Raw genomic sequence first — 17,190 nt, 5'->3', positions numbered from 1 at the left:
TAATAATAAAAAACTAAGAAAGTACAATTACAGAAACCGTTATTAAATTTTAAAAATTTCTGTAACAGAAATTTAAACTTTTCCAAGTTAAAAGCCTGTTACCTTGATACGGTCACACTTTACGCAGCACCTGTAGATGAGCAGGCGTCTTGTTTTGATTTGTTTTGATTCGATTCCGATGTTGCTCAGGAGATGTTTCCTGTTTCCGTTTCCCGCCGTGCGACTGGTGCGTCGAACCCTACACCGTCAGCATGACCACATTGTGCTCCACCCGGATATCCGGCAGGCTCTTCAGCTTCAGAAGCCGGTGGTGGCCCTGGAATCCACAATAATTACGCACGGGATGCCGATGCCGGAAAACGTGCTCACGGCGCTCGCGGTTGAAGAGCAGGTGCGCTTGCACGGGGCTGTTCCAGCCACCATTGGGATCCTGGACGGGCGCATAAAGGTGGGTCTGACACGTGAGGAACTCACTACGCTGGCGAAGAAGCCCAGGGAGCAGGTGATCAAATGCTCCCGGAGAGATCTGCCGTTCGTGGTATCCAGAAAACAGAGCGGCGGAACCACTGTGGCTGCCACCATGCTTATCGCCCACCAAGTCGGCATCCGGGTGTTCGCCACCGGGGGAATTGGGGGGTCCACCGCGATGGCCACGAGTCGCTTGACGTATCCGCCGATCTCACCGAGCTGGGGCGCACTCCGGTGGCCGTCGTTTGTAGCGGCGTTAAGTCCATCCTAGACATTCCCCGTACGCTGGAGTACTTGGAGACCCAGGGCGTGTGCGTGGCCACCTTTGACAGCCCCGGTGGCGTCTTTCCTGACTTCTATACGTGTGATAGCGGGTGCAAGGTTTCCTATAACTTGAAGAATGCACAAGAGGCGGCGGAACTTCTGCGATCCTGGCATGAGCTTAAAATGGAGTCTGGGCTTGTTATTGGGGTTCCCATTCCGAAAGAGTTTGCTGCGGATAAATCGAAAATTGAAAAGGCAATCATCGCGGCAACTGCCCAAGCCAAGGAGGAAGGAATTTCCGGCAAGGATGTGACTCCGTTCCTGCTCGCTTCAATAGCCAATATCACCGAAGGAAGGAGCCTTCAGTCCAACATAGCTCTAATCAAAAACAATGCCAAAGTGGCGGCGCAAATTGCCGCTTCGCTCTGCGAGGTCTCTACGAGTGTTGAGAGCCCAGGACAAAAAACTTTGGATAGGAAACCCCTGGTGGTTGGAGCATCCATCCTGGACCTCTCCTTTAAAGTAGACGACGAGAGTCGGGACATGAAGCTCGATGGAGCCACATACTCTGCAGTGGCCAAGCAAGCAGCTGGTGGAGTCGGTCGCAATATCGCCGAAGGCATTTACAAGTTGTTTGGGGATGTGAACCTGATATCCGCGGTGGGCAATGACCAGATGGGGCAGGCGCTGCTCCAGATGATGCCGAAGGCTCTGCACCGAGGTCTGTTCCTGGCGGACAGCCATAACACCTCACTTTGCTCTGTAATCTTCGATAAGTTTGGTGACTGTAAACTGATCCTGGGCAACATGGAAATCCACCAGAGCATCACACCCGAAACCCTTCAGGCCCACCATCAGCTCTTCCGGGAAGCCCCGCTCATCGTTATGGACAGCAACATTTCGGAGCAGGCGATGGCAAGCATTCTGCAGCAAGCGCAGATAAATAAGATTCCTGTCTTCTTCGAACCTACGGACATGTTCATAGCCGGGAAGCCATTTAAGTTGCTCCCGGAGCTGACAAAGAATATTAGGCTGATAAAACCGAATCTCCAAGAGCTGAAGACCATTACGGAGGCTATCACCGGGGAACCTGTCAAATGGAGTCCGGACACCAAGCTGCCCCAAGCGGAACTTCTGCAACAGGCGAAGTCCATGATCAGAAATATCGACTGCCACTTCAACTGCATCATAGCCACGCTTGGTGATCACGGGGTACTCCTAAGCTACCGAGGGGATGCGGAAAACGACGCCAGGCTGCTCCTGGACGTGAACAAGACAACGACGCCTCACAGAACGCGGTTCTATGCCGCGCCCATAGTTCACAACATAGTTAATGTTTCGGGGGCGGGCGATAGCTTATGTGCGGGGTTCATCACTGCCCTGCTGCGGGGACGCAACCTGGATGAGTGTGTGGCGGCCGGTTTTGTGGCCGCGGAGAAGGCTCTGCAATCCGAGTCCGCTGTGCCCGCCTCCTACTTTTCGGGTTCTGAATCCTTCGAAGTTCGTTACAAGCAGGCAGTGAAGATCCTCCAACAGCAAAGCATTTAGTTGATAATTGTGTGACCAAGCAAATAACGAAGGCATTTACTCTGGACCTTTTCTTTATTCCTAAATGTTTTCCTAATATGTAAATACAAAGAAAGTGTTTAGTAGGCCCATCTGGAAGATAAAATAAATCAATTAAAATTGTTTAAGAAGTTCTCTTTTTCTCCAACTTACAGCTTTATGACTTTGTCCTTTCCGCCAGAAGCAACTCGAGAGCCGTCAGGCGCCCAGTCCACTCCAAAGACTTCGTCTGCGTGCCCTGGCAGCTCCTGCGCCAGCTTCTTGGTTTGAACACTCCAAACTAAAAACAAAAAAGGGCACATTTGTTATCCTTGCAAGAAAACGCAAAACTCTGTGTTTACCCTTGAGGGTTGAATCCTTGCTGCCGGAAACGATCAGGCGGGAGTCCGCCGACCAGGCCAGCGTGTAAACCGCCTGCACATGACCCCGGAAGGTTGCCATGTACTGGCCGTCGTGTGCTCGCCACAGACGCACCGATTTATCAAAGGAAGCTGACGCTATCAGCTTCACATCCGGGGAATATTTCACATCGTTGACCACGTTCTGGTGCCCGGTCATGCGCTCCACGCATTTGTTTTGGTTGTTGCGCCACAGATAGAGTGTGTTGTCATCTGAGCAGGAGACCAGGGACTCCACCTCGTCAGGGCAGACGGCCTGATAGCGCTTCAGGGCAGACTCCTTGAGTTCCTCAGCTGTATAAAAAATTGGGTTTAGGAGGGTTTTACGATCCGCAGCAAAGTGGAAAATCAATTCTTACTGCTCAGACTAAGATGACTCTTGGAACGATCCTTGACCGGATTGAACGGACCCGTGCGTAGCACGTAGTCTGTGCTAAGCGCGATGTTGTTCACCCAGTGGGCATGGCCAGAGAACGTGCGACACAAGATGCCATCGGCAGCTCGCCACATCTTAACTGTGCGGTCCTTGGATGAGGTGTAAATAAGACCAGATCCTCCCCAGCGCACGGCTGTCACCGCGTTTGTGTGTCCAGCAATGTTCATTAAGCACTGACCCAGTTTAACGTCCCAGATCCTGCAGTCGCCGTCTCCACTGGCGGAAGCAAGCTTCCTGCATTCGGGATCGCGATGGTACGGTTCCCAAGCGAGGCAATTAATGTGCTTTTTGTGCCCGCTAAGGGGACGACCCTTCTGCTGCCCCGTCTCCGGATCCCAGATGATTATGGAGCCTGCCTTGCAACCGCTGGCCAAGCGCTTACCATCCGGAGCCCAAGCCACACACAAAACCCACTGCTTGTGGCCCGTGCAGGTGAAGTGAGGCGTTTCTGTGTTCAGATCCCACAGCCTCACCGTGGTGTCACCACTTCCACTGGCGAGATGAGCTCCGTCCGGACTGAAATTTAGCGAAACCACAGCCTCTGCGTGACCGGGCATGGAACTAGTGCATCTTGTTACCGGACGCACTTTGAAGACAGCCTGTGGCTGGTACACGATGTCGATTACGTTCTCTGTGTCCACCGACGCCAAATCCAGGGTTTCCTCCAGGCTTTTCTTAATCTCATCCTCGCCAACGAAGAACAGGTACGGAGTTGTCTCCTCGTTCTTCAACAGAGCATTGCAGATCAGACCAAGTTGCTGAGTTGTTATTCCTGCTGGCAGGTCGATGGGCGGCCCCGCCTCCTCGCCCGTGTCCGATATGAGACGCGCCTGTATCGTGTGGGGCGCGACAAGCGGCTCGGAGTCTGTTTCCTCTTGCATTTTTTGTTTTTTGGCTAACATTTCGGCAGCAGCGTGGTGTTGAAGATGTAAGAAAAACAAAAAACATAAACACGTGCCTAGAGACGACACGGCTAGCCATAAATCGAGATTTTGCCTCGATAGAAAATAATGGCAAATGTTTACAAGTGCGATGAACGGTAAAATCAGCTTAAAAAAATTAAAATATGCAAATGATGTGTTTTTTCTCCGTTGCCGAAAATTTATTTTTTTAATTTACCAAAATAACCTACCGCGATTTAGAAAACGCTTGAACTCGGATGGGAACTGTTATTGGCAATCCTAAATATGCAGAACAGAATAGTTTGTGAGCAATTTAGTAATTTTATATATAAATACATATATATATATAATTTTTTATATTATTTTATTGCAGTTAAAATAGCTTACAAAACTAAGGCTAACTTAAGAGAGTTGCAATACGAGCTGCTGAGGCCATCGACTGTCTGAACTTATGTTATGTGATATTTACAATAATAAACAATTTGCAATTACACTTTTAGAATTTATTTGTTTATTTATATTAAGGTATTATGTGTTGTTATACCATTTGGTTATTTTTAGGAATTCAATTATTATTTTTATATTCTCGCTATTGCGGTACATAAGGTAAGGATGTGATTGGAATAGGATTGACACGTCAGACAGTTTCGTAAGGTATTAGTGTCGATTTAATATTTGTGGGTGAGGTTTTTGTGACCCAATCGCAATCGGCTAAATTTAATTTGGTCGAATCTTGGGATTTGTTAATTTTTATTATATATCACACAAAAAATCTAGCTATATAAAACCATTTCGATAACAGCTTCTGGTGCCCCTACTCTTAAGATATCGCTTAAGGTCCATCTCTAACGTCCAAAGATTTTTCATGTACGCGTCTTGGTAAAATTTCATAAAAATGGAAAATATTCCACGAACACATGAAGGTAAGTGAAATAATCGACTGCGATAAACGTCCACCACACTCAGGAACATCGGAACAACAATTTAAACCATTGGAAACATCTGCACACTCTAGTTTGGAGCTACCGGTTTTCCTGGCTGGTGGTCCCGAATGATAATCTATTAACTTTACCGATTTTCGCCCACAGACATTGAGGCGCAGATCAGCGTGATCCAGGAAAAGAAAACAGAGCTGGCGAAGACCACCGCAGCGGCTGCGGGAGTCGGTTTGCTGGACAGCGGAGGGTTCTTTGACACCGACTTGTACGACGATGAAGCTGCGAAGGGAAAAGGTCGCTACGAGGGGTACAACACCTCCATTGCGGCCAACGACGCCGAGGAGGCGGATGAGGACGAGGACGACGGCTTTCCGGTGCCCCAGAAACGCACCACATATACGGCGCCCACCTCCGTTTTGAAGGACGTGACCCAAGGCAAAGAGGATGTGGACCCCATGGCAGATCGCAGGCGTCCTACGATTGCAGATCGTGAGGACGAGTACCGGCAGAAACGGCGCCGCATCATAATCTCCCCAGAACGAGCGGATCCTTTTGCCGACGGCGGCAAGACCCCAGATGTGGGCTCGCGCACCTACACGGACATCATGCGGGAGCAGATGCTGAAGGGCGAGGAAACCGAGCTACGTCGAAGGATTCTGGAGAAAACAAAGGAAGGAACTTTGGTAAAGACCGCTACCTCGTCGTCGTCAACAAACGGGGAATCAGCTGCTCCTAAGGACGGCGGCAGGAAGCGTGGGAGATGGGATCAGACGGTCAGCGACAGTTTTATCCCGGCCAAAGTGGCGACACCAAGTAGTGCCGCTACGCCCACTTGGGAGGATGTGAGTATTGAAGGCCAATAATTAATGGGCATAATTAATAATTAAAAAATATTAATTTAAATTCAATAAATTGAAAATGATAACAAATTTATTTTCTGTATTTGACACTTCAGCTATCTTTAATCTTTTATTAAATTGATTAGAACATTTTTAGGACTTTTAATAATTCCATTAATTTATTGATTAATACCTTCTCGTTATAACATTTTTTTAAAATCTATTTTATTTTCATTCCAATTGACTTTTGCAGAAAACTCCCGGTGACCATCGTTGGGATGAGACTCCAGGACACAAAGGTAGCGAGACACCAGGAGCCACTCCAGGACTGGGAACCCGGATCTGGGACGCCACACCGGCTCACGCCATGACTCCTGGTCACGAGACACCCGGACACGAAAAGTCCGCCCGGAGGAACCGCTGGGATGAGACACCAAAGACAGAGCGCGAGACTCCCGGACACAGCGGCTGGGCGGAGACCCCGAAGCCAGATCGCACAGGTAGCGGCGCCGGAGAGAGCATATCGATCGAGTCGACACCTGGAGCCTCCAAACGACGCTCCCGCTGGGACGAAACCCCCTCGAATGCAACGCCCGCTATTACGCCCACAAATGCGAATGCCATGACCCCTAATATGACTCCCAGCATGACGCCACATGCCACTCCGGGTCATGCTACGCCAATGCTGACGCCAGGAGGAAGCACTCCTATCGGAGTCAAGGCAATGGCCATGGCCACGCCGTCAGCAGGAGCTCTGGCCGCCATGACTCCTGAGCAACTGCAGGCCTATCGATGGGAAAAGGAGATCGACGAGAGGAATAGGCCCTACACCGACGACGAGTTGGACCAAATCTTTCCCCCTGGCTACAAAATCCTACCACCACCAGCAGGATACGTCCCACTTCGCACTCCGGGCAGAAAGCTAATGGCCACACCAACACCAATTGCGGGAACTCCAGCCGGTTTCTTCATCCAAGTAGAGGACAAAAATGCTAAGTTCATGGATAACCAACCAAAAGGACAGAATCTGCCGTTCATGAAACCCGAGGACGCGCAATATTTCGACAAACTGCTGGTCGACGTCAATGAGGATGCTTTGTCGCCCGAGGAACTGAAGGAGCGCAAGATTATGAAGCTTCTGCTGACCATTAAGAACGGCTCGCCGCCTATGAGAAAGTCGGCCTTAAGGCAGATTACGGATAAGGCCCGAGAATTCGGAGCAGGTCCTTTGTTCAACCAAATTCTTCCCTTGCTTATGTCGCCCACTTTAGAGGATCAGGAGCGACATTTGTTGGTAAAGGTTATCGATCGCGTTCTGTATAAACTAGACGATTTGGTGCGACCCTATGTGCACAAGATCTTGGTGGTCATAGAACCACTCCTGATTGACGAAGATCACTATGCCCGCATAGAAGGCAGAGAAATCATTTCAAATCTGGCCAAGGCTGCTGGCTTAGCCACAATGATCTCCACCATGCGACCGGATATTGACAACATCGATGAGTACGTGCGAAACACCACGGCAAGAGCCTTTGCCGTGGTGGCTTCGGCCTTGGGTATTCCATCACTACTGCCCTTTTTAAAGGCCGTGTGCAAGTCAAAGAAATCCTGGCAGGCGCGACACACAGGCATAAAGATTGTACAGCAGATAGCTATCCTAATGGGTTGTGCTATATTGCCACATCTCAAAGCGCTGGTGGAGATCATCGAGCACGGATTGGTGGACGAGCAGCAAAAGGTGCGCACAATTACAGCTTTGGCTATTGCCGCCCTGGCAGAAGCAGCCACTCCATACGGAATTGAGTCCTTCGATTCCGTTCTTAAGCCCCTTTGGAAGGGTATTCGCACCCATCGAGGCAAAGGTCTGGCCGCCTTTTTGAAGGCTATTGGCTACTTGATTCCCCTGATGGATGCCGAGTACGCCAACTACTACACCCGTGAGGTAATGTTAATTCTCATTCGTGAGTTCCAGTCCCCGGACGAAGAAATGAAGAAGATCGTCCTGAAGGTGGTGAAGCAATGTTGCGCCACGGATGGTGTGGAACCGCAGTACATCAAAGAGGAGATCCTTCCGCACTTCTTTAAGTTCTTCTGGAATCACCGAATGGCTCTGGACAGACGCAACTACCGCCAGCTGGTCGACACCACAGTGGAGATCGCCAACAAGGTGGGCGCCTCTGAGATCATCAATCGTGTGGTTGACGACCTAAAGGATGAAAATGAACAGTACAGGAAAATGGTGATGGAGACGGTGGAGAAGATCATGGGCAATCTGGGAGCAGCCGACATCGATTCCCGCTTGGAGGAGCAGCTTATCGATGGTATTTTGTATGCATTCCAGGAGCAGACCACTGAGGACGTGGTCATGCTGAACGGCTTCGGTACCATCGTGAACCAACTGGGCAAGCGAGTTAAGCCCTACTTGCCACAAATTTGCGGAACGATTCTCTGGCGACTGAACAACAAATCCGCGAAAGTCCGTCAACAGGCTGCGGATCTGATCTCCAGGATAGCGGTGGTGATGAAAACCTGCCAGGAGGAGAAGCTCATGGGACATCTGGGCGTTGTGCTATACGAATACTTGGGTGAGGAGTACCCGGAGGTGTTAGGTAGTATTCTGGGCGCCCTGAAGGCCATCGTGAACGTAATTGGCATGACCAAGATGACGCCGCCCATAAAGGACTTACTTCCCCGTCTCACACCCATCCTGAAGAATCGACACGAGAAAGTGCAAGAGAACTGCATTGACCTGGTGGGTCGCATCGCAGATCGGGGACCAGAGTATGTGTCTGCTCGCGAGTGGATGCGCATCTGCTTTGAGCTTCTGGAGCTGCTTAAGGCCCACAAGAAGGCTATCCGGAGAGCCACTGTTAACACCTTTGGGTATATAGCCAAAGCCATCGGTCCCCATGACGTGCTGGCCACTCTGCTGAATAATCTTAAGGTGCAGGAGCGTCAGAACCGCGTGTGCACCACGGTGGCCATTGCCATCGTTGCCGAGTCATGTCGTCCTTTCACCGTGCTCCCCGCTTTGATGAACGAGTACCGAGTTCCCGAGCTGAACGTGCAGAATGGAGTTCTGAAGTCGCTTTCCTTCCTTTTCGAATACATCGGAGAAATGGGCAAGGACTACATATATGCTGTCTGCCCACTCCTGGAAGATGCTCTTATGGACCGGGATCTGGTCCACAGACAAACCGCCTGCTCCGCCATCAAGCACATGTCCTTAGGCGTTTACGGGTTTGGCTGCGAGGATGCTTTGACGCATCTACTCAATTACGTGTGGCCCAACATCTTTGAGACCTCCCCTCATCTTGTGCAAGCCTTTATGGACTCTGTAGATGGATTGAGGGTGTCTCTTGGGCCCATTAAGATCCTGCAGTACACGCTCCAGGGACTTTTCCACCCAGCTCGCAAGGTACGGGATGTCTACTGGAAGATCTACAACTCGCTGTACATTGGAGGTCAGGATGCACTGATTGCCGGCTACCCGCGGATTACCAACGATCCGAAAAATCAGTACGAACGATACGAACTGGACTACACACTCTAAGTTTTAACAGCTAATAGGATTCTCTAAGATATAAATATATAAATAAAACAATACCAAACAATGGTTTTCATTTAAATAAATATTTTTAAATTATGTTTTAGATCATACCAGACGTATTTCTCGTTATGCTTTAAAACGCGTGTAAATAATTATCTGTAACTAGATTAGATAGTTGATTGTTTAAAGTTATTATTTACTCTTCTTACGAAGTACTTGAACAGATAATGCAAAGACGAATCACCCATGTTTACATTCTGTACTCAATAGAACACCCTAGGAATATAGAGATGAGTAATAATTGCCTTTAATCCACGACGCACAAAAATGAATACGCAACTTGTAAAAACCGGGTTTTATTCTACGTTTAAAGTAGCTTCCAACAACAGGTGGGCAGCTACTGTGGACTAATCTTTTGGCTTAGGCGATAATACAAAAGTATCTCATTGCAATGAGTATGGAACATCTTCATCTACTATATTTTTGAGTGGTATTGGTCCCGTTTTATCATCGGTGGAGTATTGAGTGGACAACTTCTATGAGACTGTTCAGGCCGAACATGTAGTTCTCATCAGGCAAGGCCTGTTCCGCTGGGTAAACGTGAGCAAAGTCAATCATTCTGACCCGAACCCAATCGGAAGGGGCATCATCGTTAAGGTGGTGTCCATTGAGCAGCGGTTGGCTGTTCGGGCGATTATCCAATCTCGAGTAATCGTAGCAGATGAGCAAAGAGCTGGCATAGAAATGCAACAGGCGCTGGCTCTGGAACCAGGATAGGATCTCCCGCAGCTGACGGAGAACCTCGTTAAGCAACAGCTCAGTTCCCGCTCGCCTGGTCTTGGAATCACTTGTGCTAGCATTGAAAAACAAGGCCATGGTCTGCTTGAATCCCTCCACATTCAAGCTCTTTCCGTAGTCCTTGCCGTATCGCAGGGTTGTAGTTTTTTTGAGTGCTCGTCCTCCGGAAGATACACTTGGAATCCCGGCAAGCAGAGGCCTAGCTTCTGCTTGCACATTACGTACTTTGCCTCCTCCAGCTTCCGCTTGTTGGGCGAAGACTTTGGGTCCCAGGTTCGTTTACCCATCTTCACGTCCATGACGCACGGCTGCCGCATCCCCCGCGTTAAGTCTTCCAGGCGGAGGAATGTGCGTTCACGCTGATTCACAACCAGTTTTAAGGGGCCGTAAAATCGGGGGACGTGACCGCGGAGCAGGGCAAGGTCATTATCACCTGAAGCACCTGCCGCTGCGAGTGATTCATAAAAGCGCAGCTCCCGCTCTCCGCACTCCGGCTTTCCCAGGGGTTTTAGCACGCATCCCGCCGTGGGGTCTTGCAGGAGACCCACTGCCTCCGCGTTGGTTTCCTCAAATGTGTGGCCAGCCACCTGTGTCTTCAGTTGGCGGAATCCCTCGGGCAGCGCCGGCTGGCTTCTGGGGGGTGGCAACTCTTGCTCCACATCCTGCTCGCTCTTGGCCATAAGTCCTGTGCGTTGCGGTGTAGTCTCTTGTCCAGGAGCAGCACCAGCGGCGGCGGCGATCAGAATGCCTTGGAAGTCTCGCGCAGAAAAAGTTGCGCGCATTAAGTGCTGAATCAGTGATGCCAGGCCGGCTCTCAGCCCGCCAGAACTAGCGTCTTTGCAGGGTTAGCTGGCTGTAGCGGGCATTGATTCTATACAAATCTTGCTCTTTTTGCTTGAAGTTTTATTTCTTAACAGCCTGAGGTAATAATTTTCCTTAAAGTTCTTTAAAATGTTCTTTTTGCTGGTTTTAATAACTTGCATCATAAGGTTACTGAGCGCCACAAGTGGCAGCACTACGTACAGCTCAGTGCTGCAAAGGCCCATTAAAATAGTGTTGTAAAACGCACGCGTTCTTCTAATTTGTTGCTGATGTTTTGGGAGTGGTTTTGTTTGTCAATTTAACGCGTCTATTTACCTTAAGATTATCTGCTATCTACCGTCCCGGATTACTGACGATACCACAGATGAAACCCTGGCAGATAGCGCTGGTGGCTGTGGCCGCCGTTTACTTGTGTTCGCAAGGTAAGTTTTAAGTTTTGAAGCCCGACTTTGTGCCACACCTAAATTAATGTTGTTTCGAACTTTTGCTGTTATTTAAATTTCCCAGTAAGCTTTGTCGCCGGATTGGAGTGTTATGTGTGCTCGAACCAGACGGGCAATACGGAAAAGTGCCTGAACACCATCAAGACCTGCGAGTCCTTCGAAGACACCTGTGGTACCGAAATCCGCTGGGGATCCCAGCCTTATTTCTCGGAGGGAGCTCTAAAGCAGTATTACGTGTCGAAGAGATGCATGACCAAGGACCAGTGCCAGTCCAAGAGAAAGAGATACATGCAGCTCTACTGCACCCACATCTGGTACGAGGACTGGGCATGCAACGAGTGCTGCCAGGGAGATCGGTGCAACTACTTCGTGATTGTGGGTACAAGCAGCTTTCGATGGGATCACTAACTTATCTGCTCCTATTTCAGAGTGCTGCTCCATCAAGTCGAGGTTATGGCGTCGGAGTGACCCTGGGGATCACCCTTCTGAGTCTTGGAACTTGGCTCATTTTACGCTCTTAGCCAATAAAGTTAACCTACGCACATTCCGGTTACTGTAATATTTCAAAAAGCCGTCCATAAGCTAAGTTTATAAACCGTCCATTTCTGAAGATCACAAGTGCCTTGACTTCAATTACTTGATTGACGCCTTTTAGAGTAGACTTTCCTCTCGAATACTTTACCAATTTTAGATTTCTTATAGAAGACTTTACACATTTTAAAGCAAATTTTAGATACGCCGTCTGTTTCGTAGCATTAAGAGAAATTCAAATTGTGTTACTTACACAGTTCACAAAAAAACAGGGTTTTCACTTGTTCAGCTCGTCTTACCCGTATATACCATGTCAGTGCCTAATTAAGAACCGAAATATGCCTTATTCATGTTTTATACAAATGACTATTCTTTCAAGTTGAATGTCCTGTGCAATAAATCCCCTTTGACGTCTTTTTGGCGCTTTAATATATAAATATTACACACTTACACATCAAAAGTACTTCACATCCTTTTCAATCACTTTGCGCAGAAGCAGCCTGCAGTTACGGTGACGGTTTTAAACTGCCAGGTCTGATGTTGATCCTTGTTCATCCAGGAGTTGGGATGATCAGGCTGAAATCCCTGCGCGAGGACCTTCACCTTGTATTCCAATGGCCGGCAATTGGATCCACGGGAGCACTTGGCCAGATCCCTTCCAGAACGAGATTCGCAAACGGCATTCATCAGAAAGCGTGGAAAGTGCATGCTGCCCAGATCCAGGAGCTCGTTCTGATGAATGGAAGTAAAGCTATGAACATCCATTGGAGCTTGTGGTGGCGCAACAAACCGTAACTTTGCAATCGCAGCCGGCAGAGTGGACATCGTTGCGTTTGGTGGTCAGCAGATCCTCGTAGAAATCGTTGTAGTACATGGGCGGCAGCTGATGGGGCATCGCCATCGCAGAGTCAGTGGGGCGCGGCGTACTGGCGCCGAAGCCGAAAAGGGCACTAAGCATCTTGGAAGTGCTGCCTTCCGACTGCTGCTCCTCCGCCTGCTGGTCCAGGCATTGTGGCTCGCAGCTTCTTACTCCCACCATTTCATCGAAGTCTACATCACTGGAGTACACACTGGCGTATCCTTTGCTTGCCACGCTGAGCAGAGCCAGCGCCGTTATGGAAATGGCCAACTTTGAAAGGAGAAAGGTTACTTATCCGGTTCTTATTTTCTGTTGTCCAGCTTTTCCATCAATTTCCGCTCGGGTTTTAAATGCTTCAGATCCCTCACAGCCGAGACTTACCCACGGCATCCTGCTCGATCTGCAGCTGTCCAGCGGTGAACTCCTTCTGCGGCTCTGGCCAAGGAGCCTCCGCGCTTTTATACTCAGCCAGGACAAAGGCCCGTACTCGGATTACCTTTTGTGGAAGAGATGTGTGGAGAGCAGCAGCATCCATTACGGTCCGTCACCTGGACAGGATGGAACAATGGGTTCGGCAGTTGACACTGCAACAATGGCAAGCCTCGCCAGGCTCAAGTGGCCGGCTGATGGGGTTGAGTCCCTCGGCTATTTATACTTTATTGCGGCTTTCAATGGGGGAAATGGCTTTAAGGCCTCAAGTGCCGGCAGAGGTGGAGAGTTTCGGGGCTCGGACTGGCCGAAGGAAGCCCACTGACCCAGACATGTGTACACAGGCAAAGGGCAATCTGATCCCCTCCCATCGATGACGGTGGTCAGGGTGGGTTTTGGATTCCGAAGCAGCTCCGAAAATTTCAGCTGTAGCATACTTTTGCGTGAGAGGGCTTGGTGTGCATTTCCGATTGGATTTTTATTTTCCGGAATTCCCTTTTCCTTCTTGCTGAACAGGAAGTCATTTAGGGATTAGCGATTGCTGAGGGATTTTGCATATACAAAATATTTAAATAAAGAAAGGAGTCAAACAATTGTTTCACTTGCTAAAGAGCATCCATGGAAAATTAATCTTGAGAGTCTAACTTGGCTCAAATGGCCTCCTTATATATATTGTATGCTTGAAAACTAAGCCCAAAAGCTAAGCTTAAGTTTTTGACTTACTCCCCATACTCATCCTCGATGAATTCCGCTCCTGCCGCGAAACTATGAGCTCACTGCGTCTCCCATTTTGGCCAGCTCGGGTCAGGTGCAGCGCCTCTGGCATAACGACAGCGTCCGGCTAGAACGACTGCCCAAGTGGCTAGACCGGGTCAGACCTTTGCAGAACCACTGAGAGTACAGTGCAGACCCATACTCGTAGGGAGCCCGCGAGTGTGAAAGGTACAGTGGGCTCTTCTACGGCGACTTCTACGGCTTCCTCGACGGGCAGCACGCACTGCCACTGTCCGCTGTGGAAGTCCAAATCCTCCTCAGTCGCATTCGCGTCGTCGAGGCAAGAGCGTTGCCGTGCCACACAGTTGGAGATGCACAGCCGGAAAATCTGACCCCACCGCCGTCGAACTGATACAGTCGAGAGTAAGAAGTCGCGAGTCGGAGGAGATGCAGCTTCCCCTGGTGTCGGATTTGTGCTGAGCTCTGCAGGTGCCATCCCGGAGAGTCTTTATCCGCTGTTGTTGTACAGTTTTTCCGCCGTGGAATTCGTCGAAGCGGAAAAGCGAGAAGAAGCAGCAGTGCGAAGCCCCCAAAGTGTCGACGAAAATCGTTAAAAAATAGAAAAACACTCGGCGACTATGTCACGACGCGCTTGAAGACCCCATCCGCGCCGAGGGAGCCATTGAGATTGGGCAGATCCACATCCACAGCACAGCAGGCACTGCTTCACTAACCACTCGATTCCAGACCCTGCACCCACTCCAAACACTCAGGATTCGCATGGACAAAGGCACAATGAAGCGCAAGCAGAGGAGATACAGGTACGGATCAGCGAAATCCCTAAGCGAGATATAGTTTTTCCGTTTGTTAATATTCGATATTCCACCACCTTCCCCGCTCAGAACCACATTCAACACCCTCCAGCTGCAGGAGCTGGAGAGGGCCTTCCAGCGCACCCACTATCCGGACGTGTTCTTCCGGGAGGAGCTGGCAGTTCGCATCGATCTGACGGAGGCCCGGGTGCAGGTGTGGTTCCAGAACCGGCGGGCCAAGTGGCGTAAGCAGGAGAAGATCGGAGGCATCGGCGGGGAGTTCAAGGAGGGCGCGCTGGATCTCGATGTGACCTACGACGACAGCGCTGTGTTGGGTCAACTGGACAGTGCGCTAGGTGGGAATCGAAACCATTTCACACCCTGCACTTTCAACAATGACAGCGATGCATCTTTTCCCAAATCCTCTCCAGGTGGCGGGGGTACCCTGCTGCCGGATACCCCACCGCAGTCCTCCAACTCCCTGGACAACGAACTTAAGGCTTCCTACGGCACAGGAGCCCTGTCGCCCTCCCGACTTTCGCCGAACATTTTTCTGAACCTCAACATCGACCACCTGGGACTGGACAGAGGAGGCAGCGGTCTCTCCATGGAGTGGTCCACCTATCCACCTCAAGCGCCAGCGCAGACACAACCGCAGATGGACCCGGACAACCAACTGCATCCGCAGCACCCGCCTCAACAGCTTCAAAGCCAGCCGAGCCTCCAGGAGAACCCCAATCCCCACCAGCAGCAGCAGCAGCAGAATCCCCAGCAGCACCACCACCAGGGTCTGGAGTTTGCGGCCTCCCTGAACCTGGACATGACCGACGGCTCCTCCGCCTACGACGAGATGAAGTTCCTCAGCGTGGACGTGGACCAGTTCACGATCGACAGCTTCAAGGCGGACTGCATCCTCAGCATGGAGCAGTCGCAGATGCAGCCCTACGTGGGCCACTCCCAGCTGGTGGGCTCCTCGGGGGAGCTCTGCCTGGAGGGGATCGGCATGACCTCCTTCGGCATGGAGGAGGGCGGGCCCAAGACGCCCCCCTCGCTTTTGGTGCTGGACAAGGCGCTGCCCTCCTTGAGCATTGGCGTTGAGGGAATCGCCGATCTCGTGGAGCAACTGCATCATCACCACCACGAGGGCGGCTCGGTGGGAGTCGGTGTCATCTCCAGCGACGTTTTGTGAGTCCGAGTTAGGTGAATTCTTCGGTTAGTCGAACCTTAAGTAGCACTAATCCAATCCTAGCGTTAATTGAAACTGCTCCATCTTCTGTGTGGAAAAGTGGGGGAGTGGAGGAAACCGAGTGTGAAGCCAGTTATAGTTCTATTCTTGTTTTCTAGTCAATGTCGATAAGCCTTAGCCTAAGTTCAAGACCGAGCAAGGTCGCCACACTTGCAAACAAACATTTTGACAAATTATAAAATAAATTTAAAAGTTTTTTCTTCAAAAATATATGTATTATTTTCAGTTTACATATTTTTGGTACTTGAAAAAAATAATTTTTGTTTAGATTACATTTATTCTTTAACTTGTCAAGCGGATACATACATATTTTTGGATTGGCTTTTCCCAGTGCAAAACACTGAAAGTGAAATGTGGAATTCAAACTTTACAAACCGGGGCGATACGTGGCTTGACTACAAGTACGGACCTTTCTGGCCAGGTTCTGTTTTAGCTTTTATGGATTCCGCATGTGTGTGCCTAACAATGGAGTACCCCGCCCCACCCCCCGCCTGCCCCCCTCTGAATGCGTCTTATTTGTGGCTCGGATTAGGAAACTAATTGTGCGATTTGAATGGATTTCGGGTTTCGCTATGTTTGTTCGGCAATAACATTTACTTTGCTTTTTAACAACTGCTGAAAAGCGCCTCTAAACGCCATTCGCCATTCGACCTCTGACCTTCCCTCTTGATGGCTGTAATTTCCGTTTACAGGTATTAACGTGGGGTCCTGCTGGATCTGAGCCAGCTTAGGACAGCAAAGGACTCTTTCACTTTATTTAATAGGCGCCTAGGGAAAAACTCACGGCAGATGACGGTTTATTCAGGGTGGCAAAGTTGGAGTTGAATTGCATTTATTTTGAAATAAACCTGCTGTTCTGACTTCAGTTTAGAAAGCTTCTAAAGGTGTACCCCTCGGAGTCCGGTAATCATTTTCATAGCATTACCTTTCAGTACCCCTGGTATCACTACTGGTTCCTGGCTGGGTTAAGACCCTCCTGGTTGCAGGACTTAAGCCAAGGCCTTGGAGGGATTGGGGCTGCGAAAGGCCTGTCAGAGGGAGAGGTTCGGTGCTGGGGGCTCCGGCTCAGCTGGCTTAACACCTGGGCAAGCTCCTTGTGGATTTTGCGAGGCCAAGGGCCGCCTAATGCCACACCGCACCGCCCCGCTCCCCGTCCCGCCCCTTCGATGGGCTGT

General features: G+C 49.9%; 7 protein-coding genes across 9 annotated transcripts; 4 read left to right on the top strand and 3 right to left on the bottom strand.

Moving 5' to 3' along the window:
• Positions 1–130: 130 nt before the first annotated feature.
• Positions 131–2,426, top strand: LOC108091531 (pseudouridine-metabolizing bifunctional protein C1861.05). The gene is given in 2 exon segments (XM_017190797.2): positions 131–635; positions 638–2,426. Coding segments are annotated over 2 exon segments (2,142 nt in total). The 5' UTR covers positions 131–136; the 3' UTR covers positions 2,281–2,426.
• On the bottom strand, positions 2,316–4,132 carry LOC108091532 (protein Notchless). The gene is made up of 4 exons (XM_017190798.2): positions 3,056–4,132; positions 2,640–2,990; positions 2,452–2,578; positions 2,316–2,391 (listed from the first exon to the last, which is right to left on the bottom strand). Exons 1-4 carry the CDS (start codon positions 4,032–4,034, stop codon positions 2,379–2,381), a joined length of 1,470 nt encoding a protein of 489 aa, XP_017046287.1. The 5' UTR covers positions 4,035–4,132; the 3' UTR covers positions 2,316–2,378.
• Positions 4,133–4,859: 727 nt separating this feature from the next.
• Positions 4,860–9,444, top strand: LOC108091514 (splicing factor 3B subunit 1). The gene is made up of 3 exons (XM_017190770.2): positions 4,860–4,957; positions 5,123–5,814; positions 6,065–9,444. The coding sequence occupies exons 1-3, from the start codon at positions 4,930–4,932 to the stop codon at positions 9,362–9,364; spliced, it is 4,020 nt and encodes a 1,339-aa protein (XP_017046259.1). The 5' UTR covers positions 4,860–4,929; the 3' UTR covers positions 9,365–9,444.
• Positions 9,445–9,697: 253 nt separating this feature from the next.
• On the bottom strand, positions 9,698–11,071 carry LOC108091515 (inositol polyphosphate multikinase). The gene is given in 2 exon segments (XM_017190771.2): positions 9,698–10,311; positions 10,314–11,071. Coding segments are annotated over 2 exon segments (1,071 nt in total). The 5' UTR covers positions 10,942–11,071; the 3' UTR covers positions 9,698–9,868.
• Positions 11,072–11,216: 145 nt separating this feature from the next.
• Positions 11,217–12,418, top strand: LOC108091573. The gene is made up of 3 exons (XM_017190851.2): positions 11,217–11,403; positions 11,489–11,799; positions 11,853–12,418. Exons 1-3 carry the CDS (start codon positions 11,346–11,348, stop codon positions 11,943–11,945), a joined length of 462 nt encoding a protein of 153 aa, XP_017046340.1. The 5' UTR covers positions 11,217–11,345; the 3' UTR covers positions 11,946–12,418.
• On the bottom strand, positions 11,981–13,302 carry LOC108091572. Its single transcript, XM_017190850.1, has 3 exons — positions 13,196–13,302; positions 12,746–13,084; positions 11,981–12,687 (listed from the first exon to the last, which is right to left on the bottom strand). Exons 1-3 carry the CDS (start codon positions 13,202–13,204, stop codon positions 12,436–12,438), a joined length of 600 nt encoding a protein of 199 aa, XP_017046339.1. The 5' UTR covers positions 13,205–13,302; the 3' UTR covers positions 11,981–12,435.
• A 995-nt stretch (positions 13,303–14,297) lies between these two features.
• On the top strand, positions 14,298–16,225 carry LOC108091571 (homeobox protein OTX1 B). Of its 3 annotated transcripts, XM_017190848.2 has the most exons (4): positions 14,298–14,778; positions 14,860–15,125; positions 15,201–15,954; positions 16,019–16,225. In XM_017190848.2, the coding sequence occupies exons 1-4, from the start codon at positions 14,738–14,740 to the stop codon at positions 16,026–16,028; spliced, it is 1,071 nt and encodes a 356-aa protein (XP_017046337.1). In that variant the 5' UTR covers positions 14,298–14,737; the 3' UTR covers positions 16,029–16,225. The 3 variants fall into 3 exon arrangements, with proteins under 3 accessions (XP_017046337.1, XP_017046338.1, XP_017046336.1); XM_017190849.2 differs by having other exon boundaries at positions 15,201–16,225; XM_017190847.2 differs by having other exon boundaries at positions 14,860–15,954.
• Positions 16,226–17,190: the final 965 nt, after the last annotated feature.

This window comes from Drosophila ficusphila, unplaced genomic scaffold, assembly GCF_018152265.1.
Source record: "Drosophila ficusphila isolate 14025-0441.05 unplaced genomic scaffold, ASM1815226v1 contig_412, whole genome shotgun sequence".
Classification (NCBI taxonomy): Eukaryota; Metazoa; Arthropoda; class Insecta; order Diptera; family Drosophilidae; genus Drosophila; species Drosophila ficusphila.
Note: the sequence above shows the minus strand (reverse complement) of the source record. Positions and strands in the feature narration are given on the sequence as shown.